Source organism: Cololabis saira, chromosome 7 (genome assembly GCF_033807715.1).
Source record: "Cololabis saira isolate AMF1-May2022 chromosome 7, fColSai1.1, whole genome shotgun sequence".
Classification (NCBI taxonomy): domain Eukaryota; kingdom Metazoa; phylum Chordata; class Actinopteri; order Beloniformes; family Belonidae; genus Cololabis; species Cololabis saira.
The window spans coordinates 491366-503792 of NC_084593.1; the positions used below are offsets into that span (position 1 = coordinate 491366).

Genomic DNA, 12427 nt, shown 5'->3' on the forward strand with positions numbered 1-12427 from the left:
GAACCGTTCAAAAGTTATAGCATTTACTGGGTGTGTGGGGGGGGGTGACTCAGTACATAGAACCTTCCGGTTAACCCAGATTTTGGCTTCTGACAAGGTCTCAAATCACTCCGGTTTGTGAGAAAACCGTAGCTCGTAGCAAAAAACAAAAACATTGTGAGAGACACAGAACCCGGCAGATTCTGACAATCTTAATTTTATTCAGATATTCCCTAAAATGAGTGAGTAAGCTCAGTGCGAAGACAGAGTGAGATTCTTTTGAAGAAAACTTTTGATTACATTACAGCCAATGGAGACCGAGGCAGGTATTGGCGCCGCTCTATCCCCCCCCCGTTTAAATTTTGTGCATACCACGCCTGTCAAAGTCACATTTTATGAATCCCAACACCTATGTCTACATTCTGACCAAAAATTATTTGTCTCCTTTTTACGGTTTGGCCGTGAGCTCGAGTTACAAATAAAAATGAACGTCATTTTTTTTACTGTTTCTGCCACTCTACCAACTGAACTCCGCACTCTAGATTTGACGAAAAAGTGATTTCCAGTCCTCGCTTGAGTGCTCATATTTTGGAAAGTGTAGATCTTAGGAAAAACTGTTTGGGGTTTTGGAGAGAAGAGAAGTTTTCCTCCGTTTTGAAGTTTGAATGACGTTTCTATGTGCAGGTATGAGAAATAGGTAATAAATAGGATAGGTGACTCAGAAAAAAAGTTTTTTTTAACCTCCTCCCATCCACAGTGTGACATTCTGCCCCATTCACATACATGGGAAAATCTCCCCTTTAGTTTGGAAATCTGGAAATGTTTTTGCACTTCGTGCCATCGCTCTGAAAATCCACAGGACTGTACCGTATTTTTGCGACCATATGGCGCACTGTGTGGAAAGGCGCACCCTCAGTTTTGTGTGTCATTTTTGGTTTTAAAACACACATACGGCGCACCGACCCAAAAGGCGCCGTCTACGGAGACGGAGCTGCACAGACACGCGTTGCAAAACACACACGCGCTAAAAATACAGCAGAAGCAAAACTTAGTTTGATATTTTATTTCACTTTTCACATCAATCAAACCCTTCAAAGGTTCATATTCTGTTTCTGCATTAAAGAATTTTAAAAAACCACCGGGTTGCTGCACAAACCTGTCTCAGCCACTGATCATCTCCTCATCCATCCAGCCCTTTTCATTTCACTCTGGCTGGAAAAGTCTCTTTAGGGAACGCTTTTCTTTTAAAAATCCCGACCGCGGCGGTCCCGGGTCCCGCTCCCCGTTTGCTCCCTCGCGCTGGACCGGGTCCCGGGTCCCGGTCCGCCCCCCCCGCGCGCTGGTCCCGCGGTGGACCGGGTCCCGGTCCGCCCCCCTCCCCGCGCTGGTCCCGCGGCGGTCCCGGGTCCCGCGTCCCGGGACCCTCGCGCTGGACCCGCTCACACACACGCGCTGTCGGGGAGCCGGTACCGGGGTTTGTATCCGACAGGAGCTCCGTTAATTCATCTGCGCCAGTCCGAATTTCCAGACCTGTCTCAGCTTCTTGATCATCATCCCTTCATCCAGCCCCCTCTTTTCATTCACCCTTATAATGACTCCGGCTGGAAACCTCTTATGCAAAGTTTTTCTTTTAAAAATCACCATAAGTTTCTGTCCATCAGCTGCGCCAGTCCAGCACCACATAGCCTACATGAGAATCTGTGTGTCGCGCCGCGAATACACACACGCGCATGTCGGGATCCGGTACCGGGTTTGTAACCGACAGATTTGGCTGCAAATCTCGGAAGGTGAAGCTGATCTGACCTGAGACAGACCCCAGAAATCTCTGCTCTTAAAGCGGCCGGGAACCAGGTCATCGGACCCGCTTGGGGAACCAGGAAGTCGGCTGCAGCAGCGACCATCACCGCGCTGCTGCAGCCGCTGCTTTAACCGGGGAATGTGGACGGTTCCGACCGGCCGGCGCTGCAGAACACTCACACACAAGTGTGCTTATTTAAATAGAGCGGAGCAAAACTTAGTTTGATTGTATTTTATTTCACTTTACACATCAAGCAAATCCTTAAAAGTCTTCATCATCTGTTTCGCATTAAACAGCTCAGTGGATGGTCTCATTCAGCTTCACCCGCCCCCTTCTCTTTTTACCTTCTCATGGTGGCCGACCTGACATTACCGTAATTCAGGTAATAGACACGGCGCACCGTTTCTTAAGGCGCCCGGCACATTTAAAAAAAAAAAAAAAAAAAAAAAAAAAGTTGCGCCTTATGGTCGCGAAAATACGGTAGTTAAATTCAGGGCCTACAACTTTCTAAATCGGTTCAGAATTTTTCGAGTAACTGTGTGCGAGTGTTGAGGCCCCGAAGTTCTCCCAATGCGTTCCGGATGGAGCCAAAAAGCGCACGTTTTGGCACATTGCTCAAAAAGGTGCGCACCAATCGCTAATAAAAGTCATACCACTCGATTCCCGCACAAGGCGCACATTTCTACGTTTTTACTTTTTCGCGTTTTCTCAAAGCTGCGGGACTAGTTACGCGCCGAACTGTTTGGTGTTTTGAAGAGAAGAGAAGTTTTCCTCCGTTTTGAAGTTTGAATGACGTTTCTACGTGCAGGTATGAGAAAGTTAGGTGACTCAGAAAAAAGGTGAATTTTGGCTTTTTTTTTAACCTCCTCCCATCCACAGTGTGAAATTCCACTCCTCCATTGCTGCATAGCTATGGAGGAGGAGTGGCTCGTGGAGCAGCCGTGGCACTAATAACTATTACTACCAGTAGCTAGAGTACATTAACAGAAGCTAACGGTAAATGAACGTCTGCTCAGCGTCCTGACAAAACACACAAAAATAACAGTCAGAATCTTCCGTCTCTCTGTCCGTCTCCCTCTCTGTCCGTGTCCCTCTCTGTCCGTCTCCCTCTCTGTCCGTCTCTCTGTCCGTCTCCCTCTCTGTCCGTCTCTCTGTCCGTCTCCCTCTCTGTCCGTCTCCCTCTCTGTCCGTCTCTCGGTCCGTCCATCTCCCTCCAGCAGCTGAACTTTATTGAGGTTTCTGTAGTGAAATGAGGAGGAATCATAGAGATAACTGGTCTCACCTGGTCTCACCTGGTTCACATGGATCTCACCTGTCCCCCCTGTCTGTCCTGGTCTCTGCTGGTCCCCCCTGGTCTAACCTGTCCCCCCTGTCCCCCTGCAGGTGCTGAACCGTCTCACCTTTGCGTCCACGCTGTCTCACCTGCGTAGAGTCAACTCTCCCATCGGCAGAGACGGGAAGCTGGCCAAGCCCCGACAGCTGCACAACACTCTCTGGGGGATGGTGTGTCCCGCAGAGACACCTGAGGTAAGACCAGGACTAAGTCTGGACCATGTCTGTACCAGGTCTGGGGGGTCCTGGACCAACCAGGACCAACCTAGACCCCCCAGACCTGGTCCTGGCCAAGCCCCGACAGCTGCACAACACTCTCTGGGGGATGGTGTGTCCCGCAGAGACCCCTGAGGTAAGACCAGGACCTGGACTAGGACCTGGACCAGGTCTGGACCAGGTCTGGACCAGGTCTGGGGGGGTCCTGGACCAGGTCTGGACCAGGTCTGGTTGGGTCCAGGTTAGTTGGTAACCGTGGTAACTGTTAGGTTCCTAAATCAATATAACATCAATTCATAACTTAGGAAAGACACAGAGACTGTGAAATGATTTTTCGGCCTTCTGCAGAAGCTTTTGGGAGAAGTCTGAGGAGCTTCAGGGCAACACGGCCCTCCTCTGAGAACTCGTCAGGTCTTCTCCCAAAATCCTCTTGCAGCATGACGCTTTTTATTGAGAAAACTGGAAACAGGAAATGACCATATACGGACTGTCAGTGTATAGATAATGGACAATGGACGAAAACAGATGGTCACACGTCGAGGTTTAAGAAGCCACACATGTGACATGTGAAACTTAAGCTTTTAAAAACCATAGGTCACTGGGGTCAAATAGCTTCCTGTCTCAAACAGGAACTCTCATGGGGGTCTTGAAACAGATGCGTCTAAAGACACTGGGCCATTTACAAACCGGAAGTCACCAGGCCAACCTTCATGGGGTCTTGTGTCATCAGACGGTCCAACTAACCCTTAGCTAACCTTTAAAGACAATGAGACGGCTGTCAGTCGACCCCCCTGACAAAAACTTCAGGAAGTGGCCTGTGATCTGCATGTGATAGCATGTTGAAAACAGTCAGTTCTCCAAAGCTGACTTGATTCTGATAGTTTCATAATGACAAATTTGTTCAAAAAGGTTGATTAACCTCACAGTAACTTTGTTTCCAGGGTCATGCCGTGGGTCTGGTGAAGAACCTGGCCCTCATGGCCTACATCTCCGTGGGGTCCCAGCCGTCCCCCATCCTGGAGTTCCTGGAGGAATGGAGCATGGAGAACCTGGAGGAGATCTCCCCCGCCGCCATCGCAGAGTCAGTCCCGGTTACTGGACCAGTTTCTGCCGTTTACTGGATTGGTTCCAGCCGTTAGCTCGAGTCTAACATTTAAAATCTGTTTTTTTCTTTAGCGCCACCAAGATCTTCGTCAACGGCTGCTGGGTCGGAATCCACAAAGATCCTGAACAGCTGATGAACACACTGAGGAAACTCCGGAGACAGATGGACATCATCGTGTCTGAGGTATGAATGTCTCTGTAAACTCTGGAGACAGATGGACATCATCGTGTCTGAGGCACGAATGTTAATCTGTAAACTCTGGACATCATCATCTGAACTAATTTCCCCATGTATGTCTATGGCGCCATTCAAAGCGGATGGGAAAATGTGGATGGGAGGAGGTTAAAAAAAGCCAAAATTCACCTTTTTTCTGAGTCACGTATCTTTCTCATACTTGCACGTAGAAATGTCATTCAAACTTCAAAACGGAGGAAAACTTCTCTTCTCTCTCCAAACCCCAAACAGTTTTTTCCTAAAATGTACACTTTGCAAGATATGAGCCCTCAAGCGAGGACTGGAAATCACTTTTTTGTCAAATTTAGAGTGAAGCTCTAATTTTTTAGAGTGAGAGAAACAGTGAAAAAATGACCTTATTTTTTATTTGTAACTCGAGCTCACGGCCAAACCGTAAAAGGTAGACATATAATTTTTGGTCAGAATGTAGACATACGTCAGCCACGCGAACGCGAACAGCCACGCAAATTCCTGCATCTGTCTCCATTGACTGCAATGTAATAAAAAAATAAAAAAGTTTTCTTCAAAAAAAATCTCACTTTGTTTTCGAACTGCCGTTACAAACTAATTTTAAGGAATATCTGAATAAAATTAAGATTGTCAGAATCTTTCAGGTTCTGTGTCTCTCACGATGTCTTTGTTTTTCTGCTAGGAGCTACGGTTTTCTCACAAATCTGAGTTATTTCAGAACTTCTCACAAGGCAAAAGCTGGGGTTTTCTCAAAGCGAACCCGGAACATTCCTCATTTCGAGGTTCTTGTTGCCCGGCAACCAGGGCACAGCTGTTGACTGATTAGACTGAGCCAGAACTGGTCACATGACCCAGTCAGTACAGTCAGTATAACCTGGAAAATTGAGAAATCTGAACCCTGACCTTTTGACCTTAGATGATCAGCACTCCTGCTGGGTATATATATATATATATATATATACATTTGTATATTATATATACAAATTAGTCCCGCCCCTTCTTCTGATTGGCCGATATGTTATAGTCCAATAACTTTTGAATGGTTTGACATACAGAGTCATGGGTGGTGTCATTGGACTCGGTATTGAGTCCTTCACCTTTATTGCTTGTAAAATGTACAGAAATGTGCAGCAGCCCGCCGTGGCACTCTCGAAATTTCTGCGAGGAAATTGTCTAGTTATTATTGTTGTTGTTGTTGTTGTTGTTGTTGTTGTTATTATTATTTTATTTATTATTTTACCTGCCCGAGCTCAGTTTTCAAACTTTGCTCTACTTTTATAGTTTCAAGTTTCTTCTCAGGGTGTAAATTAAATGTATATACCAGCGTTTACTGCGTGCTGCATCTTTGAACTTTGTTTGGAATATAATCGTTATGGAGACGGACGGGCGAGGGAACGAGCAGAAAGACCGGGAATTAATTTAAAGAGGAATGAGTGTAGACATTTTTTTTCTTTTTTTAAATGAATTAATTTTATTTTTTTATTATTTTAATTTTTAATCAATTTTTTTAATTATTATTTTTTTCTTTGAATGAGTGTAAACATGATCGGGGAATTATTCTATTCTGATTTAAAATCGGAATAAACCAGCCATTTCAGAATTAAGTTTAATTCAGAATGGACATTTCCATTAGGAATTAGGTGTTTACATGGTCATTTTTACTCACTTTAAATCGGATTTAATTTTAATTCTGAATTAAAGAAGAATTAAACTTCCCATGAAAACACACTCATTGTTTGGTTCTGGTTCTGGTTCTAACTGGTTCTGGTTCTAACTGGTTCTGGTCCTAACTGGTTCTGGTTCTGGTCCTAACTGGTTCTGGTTCTGGTCCTAACTGGTTCTGGTTCTGGTCCAGTAATGGTTCTGGTTCTGGTCCAGTAATGGTTCTGGTCCTGGTCCTAACTGGTTCTGGTTCTGGTCCTAACTGGTTCTGGTTCTGGTCCTAACTGGTTCTGGTTGTGGTCCTAAATGGTTCTGGTTCTGGTCCTAACTGGTTCTGGTTCTGGTCCTAACTGGTTCTGGTTGTGGTCCAGGTCTCCATGATCCGGGACATCCGTGAGCGGGAGATCCGGATCTACACGGACGCCGGAAGAATCTGCCGACCGTTATTGATCGTGGAGAAACAGAAGCTGCTGCTGAAACGAAGACACATTGATCAGTTGAAGGAACGAGAATACAACAATTATAGGTAATTATTATTAAATATTATTATTATTATTACTGTTATTATTACAGTTATTAGAGAATACAACAATTACAGGTTATTATTAATTATTATTATTACTGTTATTATTACTGTTATTATTACTGTTATTAGAGAATACAACAATTACAGGTAATTATTAGGAATGGGCGATATTTTACCGTTCACGATAAACCGTCAAAGAAATTCCCCACGGTAAGAATTTATCATCTCGCGGTAAAAACGATAAATTGAGGAAATGAGAAAGAAAGAAAGAAAGAAAGAAAGAAAGAAAGAAAGAAATGAGCCTGAAAGAAAGAAAGAAAGAAATGAGCCTGAAAGAAAGAAAGAAAGAAATGAGCCTGAAAGAAAGAAAGAAAGAAAGAAAGAAAGAAAGAAAGAAAGAAAGAAAGAAAGAAAGAAAGAAAGAAAGAAAGAAAGAAAGAAAGAAAGAAAGAAAGAAAGAAAGAAAGAAAGAAAGAAAGAAAGAAAGAAAGAAAGAAAGAAAGAAAGAAAGAAAGAAAGAAATGAGCCAGAAAGAAGGAAAGAAAGAAAGAAATGAGCAAGAAAGAAAGAAAGAAAGAAATATTCCCGTTGATGACACTTTTTGTATTTGTATTTTTTTTATCGTTATCGGGATAAATGCCAGAAATTATCGTGATACATTTTTTAGTCCATACCGCCCATCCCTAGTAATTATTATTATTAATTATTACTGTTATTATTACTGTTATTACTGTTATTACAGTTATTATTACAGTTATTAGAGAATACAACAATTACAGGTAATTATTAATTATTACTATTATTATTACTGTTATTATTATTATTATTATTATTATTATTATTATCACTGTTATTATTACTGTTATTAGAGAATACAACAATTACAGTTTATTATTATTAATTATTATTACTGTTATTATTAGTTATTAGAGAATACAACAATTACAGGTAATTATTATTATTATTATTATTATTACTGTTATTATTACTGTTATTACAGTTATTAGAGAATACAACAATTACAGGTTATTAATTATTATTATTACTGTTATTATTACTGTTATTACAGTTATTAGAGAATACAACAATTACAGGTAATTATTATTATTATTATTAATAATGTCGGTTGGTAGAGTGGCAGAAACAGTAAAAAAAATAACAGAATTTTTATTTGTAACTCGAGCTCACGGCTAAACCGTAAAAAGGAGACAAATAATTTTTGGTCAGAATGTAGACATAGGTGTTGGGATTCATAAAATGTGACTTTGACAGGCGGGGTATGCACAAAATTTAAACGGGGGGCTTAGAGCCCCGCCAGTACCTTTTTCAGTCCCCATTGACTGTAATGTAATCAAGTTTTCTTCAAAAAAGGACCAGGACCTGGTAGCTAGCGGCGTGGTGGAGATGAACTGGCTAACTAAAGCTAACTGTCTTTAGCTGGCAGGACCTGGTAGCTAGCGGCGTGGTGGAGGTGAACTAGCTAACTAAAGCTAACTGTGTTTAGCTGGCAGGACCTGGTAGCTAGCGGCGTGGTGGAGGTGAACTAGCTAACTAAAGCTAACTGTGTTTAGCTGGCAGGACCTGGTAGCTAGCGGCGTGGTGGAGGTGAACTAGCTAACTAAAGCTAACTGTGTTTAGCTGGCAGGACCTGGTAGCTAGCGGCGTGGTGGAGTACATCGACACGCTGGAGGAGGAGACGGTGATGCTAGCGATGACCCCGGACGACCTCCAGGAAAAGGGCGTGGCCTATTGCTCCACCTACACCCACTGTGAGATCCACCCGTCCATGATCCTGGGAGTCTGCGCCTCCATCATCCCCTTCCCCGATCACAACCAGGTAATTATTACCATTATTAATGTTACTATTATTATTATTATTATTATTACTACTATTATTATTATTATTATTACTATTATTATGTATGCGCCTCCATCATCCCCTTCCCCGATCACAACCAGGTACTTAATAATAATTACTATTATTACTATTACTATTATTATTATGTCTGCGCCTCCATCATCCCCTTCCCCGACCACAACCAGGTACTTAATAATACTTACTATTATTATTATTATTATTATTATTACTATTATTACTATTATTATTACTATTATTATTATGTCTGCGCCTCCATCATCCCCTTCCCCGACCACAACCAGGTACTTAATAATACTTTTATTATTATTATTATTATTATTACTATTATTATTACTATTATTATTATGTCTGCGCCTCCATCATCCCCTTCCCCGACCACAACCAGTTACTAATATTATTACTATTATTATTACTACTATTATTATTATTATTATTATTATTATTATTATTATTATTATTATTATTATTACTATTACTATTGCTACCACAACCAGGTTATTATTATTATTATTATTATTATTACTACCACAACCAGGTAATTATTACTATTATTATTATTATTATTATTATTATTATTACCACAACCAGATACTATTATTATTATTATTACTATTATTACTATTACTACTATTATTATTATTATTATTACTATTACTACTATTACTATTACTATTATTATTATTATTATTATTATTATTATTATTACCACAACCAGGTACTAATATTATTATTATTACTATTATTATTATTACTACCACCACAACCAGGTACTAATAATATTATTTTATTATTATTATTATTATTATTATTATTATTATTACCACAACCAGGTACTAATATTATTATTACTACCACAACCAGGTACTAATATTATTATTATTACTACCACAACCAGGTACTAATATTACTATGCATGTGAGTGTGTAGGGGTGGGGGGATCCCGGCACATCCAAGTGATCGCCGCGAAACCCCGGAGACTGTTGGGGGGGCTGATAAGAGGGGGGGCCGAGGAAGGCGTTGAGTTGAGGGAGGTGTGGTTATCAGTAAGTGTGTGTGTAGCGATGAGTCTGTGAAACTTCGCTCAGAGCTGCTCTCAGCCAATGTCCTTGATGTTATCAGACGGCTCGGTACAGTTCTGAAACAGGTCCACAGATGTTCCTGAGAGGGGAGGGCTAGTGGAGGCAGAGTCACCTTGTTTACATTCCACCAGGGAGATTGTGACCAGAGCAATCAGCCAAAACCGCCCTGTCAAGGTCAGATTATAGAATCAACAATTATATTGCAAACAGACAGACTCAGTAATTTTCCGTCTGCCTTCAGTCTCTGGTTCATCAATGGCGACTCCAATCAGACGAATTTGTGATTAATTCCCGCCAAGCCAAGCTTCCAACTTCTCCAAGGTCTTATCCATCTTACCAATGAGCTCAAAGACGCCGCCAGCCTGAGATTCTGTTCAAGAATCACATCCAGCTTACGGCTTTGCTCCCCCAACGTTAAAGTCTGAGTGTTGATCGCCTTGCTTGATCCTTCAGCCACGTCCGGCAGCTCTGAAAGAGCCAGAACAGCTGTCGACGACTTACGCGTTTGTCGGTAGACCAGGAATCCCCCTCCTCCAATTAGGAGAAATCCTGCTATCATAAATCCAATTATGAAGCATCTTCAACGTCCTCGACAGACAGAATCACCAAACACAACGGTTTCCAGTATTTCCAGGAATCCATTGTGTATCCAGCTAAAAATGTCCCATCGGGGCAGGAGGGCTCCCTTACCCCCTGACTTCTGGTTGTGCTGAGAGACCAGTTCATCAATTCCGTGATTGTAGAGTTTGGGAGGAGTAAAAAGAAGAGACTCTAAAGACAAGACAGGACAAAAGCAGCAGCAGGACAGATAGATAAGGGAGAGGAGCAGAGAAGCGTCCGCCTTCGTCGAGAGCCGGAAGAAGAAAAAAAAAAACTCTTCTAACTGGTTCTGGTCCAGTCCCCCAGGAACACGTACCAGTCGGCCATGGTTCTGGTTCTGGTTCTAACTGGTTGTAACTGGTTCTAACAGTCCCCCAGGAACACGTACCAGTCGGCCATGGGGAAACAGGCCATGGGCGTTTACATCACCAACTTCCACGTGAGGATGGACACGCTGGCCCACGTGCTGTACTACCCCCAGAAACCCCTGGTGACGACCCGGTCCATGGAGTACCTGCGCTTCAGAGAGTTACCTGCAGGTAAGACCTGATCACCTGACTCACCTGACCCACCTGGACAGGTAAGACCTGTACTACCCCCAGAAACCCCTGGTGACCACGAGGTCTATGGAGTACCTGCGCTTCAGAGAGCTGCCCGCAGGTAAAACTCACCTGACAGGCTGATTGGGCCGGAGCTTCTGGAGCTGCTGCTGCTGCTTCCACCTGCCTGCGGTCGCTGGTCCAGGTCCAGGTCCAGGTCCAGGTCCTGGTCCAGGTCCAGGTTTCTTCCTCCCTAAGGGGAGTTTTTTTTGCCACTCACCTGTCTGTCTCTCCTGTCCTCACCTGTCCCCACCTGTCTCCCCTGTCCTCCAGGGATCAACTCCATCGTAGCCAGTAGTTAGCGTAGCCCCCGTAGCTAGTCTCACCTGTCCCCACCTGTCTGTCTCACCTGTCTCACCTGTGTGTCTCCCCTGTCCCTCCAGGGATCAACTCCATCGTGGCCATCGCCTCCTACACCGGTTATAACCAGGAGGATTCTGTCATCATGAACCGGTCTGCGGTGGACCGGGGGTTCTTCAGGTGGGTGGACCTGTCTCCTACCTGTCCTGCAGAGACCCGGGTGTCCACCTGTCTCCTACCTGTCCTACCTGTCCTCCGGACGCCAGGCCCTCTTCTCCACCTTCCTTGATGGGGGAGGACGAGGTTGTTGTTGCACTTTAATCACCTTCTGTCCAGAGGAAAAAGAAAATCCGCTCACAGATGGAGTCCCTTCGTGGTCGCCAGATTGTGGTGGCAAAAATAGTTGTTCGTTCAATAAAGTGTTCAAAAAAGAATGTGAGGACACGTCAGCTCTGTCTGGAGTTTTTATAAAAGCATTCATGAATGGAGTCACACACAGTCATCTGATCAGACGAGCAGTCAGTCCTGAGTGAGCTGGAGATGTTTAGGGACACGCTGTCTTATAGTTTCAGCCAGGCTGGGAACAAAAGACTAAACTTACCGTATTGGCCTGAATATAAGACAGTGTTTTTTACATTGAAATCAGACAAAAGTGGGTCGTCTTCCATTCGGGGTCTAGACGTTATACCCATTCACAACACTAGATGGAGCCAGATATCTTTAAAGCGAATGCTGAACTTAACTCCCCAGGACAAAGGAAAACCCTGTCACGAAGAAGAAAAATAAAAAAATAGTATAAGAAAGAAAAGAGAAGAAAATAAGAGAAGAGATAACAGAAAGTGGAGAAACGTAGCGACAATCTGGAGAAAAGAGGGTGAAGTTGGGCAGGTGAACCGGCAGCTGAGGAGAAGTTATGATGCAAACTTCAAGATAATGGTTTCAATGAGGCAAAATAACAGGCTTTTTCTCTTGAATATATTGTAATAATCATTTATTTTACATGTACTGTCATTATTTTCTGTATAAAAATTTAATTAAGTGTTCAAAAAGTATTTTTTCAAACTTGAGTCTTGAAAAAGAGGGAGTCGTCTTATAATCGGGGTCGTCTTATATTCGGGACATTATGGTATATATGTCACCATGGCAAC

At 43.0% G+C, this 12427-nt stretch overlaps 1 protein-coding gene across 4 annotated transcripts in view; it reads left to right on the forward strand.

Annotated features, from left to right (window-relative positions):
- The window catches only part of polr2b (RNA polymerase II subunit B), a 38217-nt gene that overhangs the window by 13840 nt on the left and 11950 nt on the right, over positions 1 to 12427 (forward strand). For all 4 annotated transcript variants that reach the window (XM_061724695.1, XM_061724697.1, XM_061724698.1 and 1 more), the window contains 7 exons: positions 3161 to 3304; positions 4267 to 4406; positions 4502 to 4613; positions 6668 to 6822; positions 8461 to 8659; positions 10751 to 10919; positions 11363 to 11459. In XM_061724695.1, coding sequence (XP_061580679.1) covers positions 3161 to 3304; positions 4267 to 4406; positions 4502 to 4613; positions 6668 to 6822; positions 8461 to 8659; positions 10751 to 10919; positions 11363 to 11459 — 1016 coding nt within the window. The remainder of the gene's footprint in view (positions 1 to 3160; positions 3305 to 4266; positions 4407 to 4501; positions 4614 to 6667; positions 6823 to 8460; positions 8660 to 10750; positions 10920 to 11362; positions 11460 to 12427) is intronic.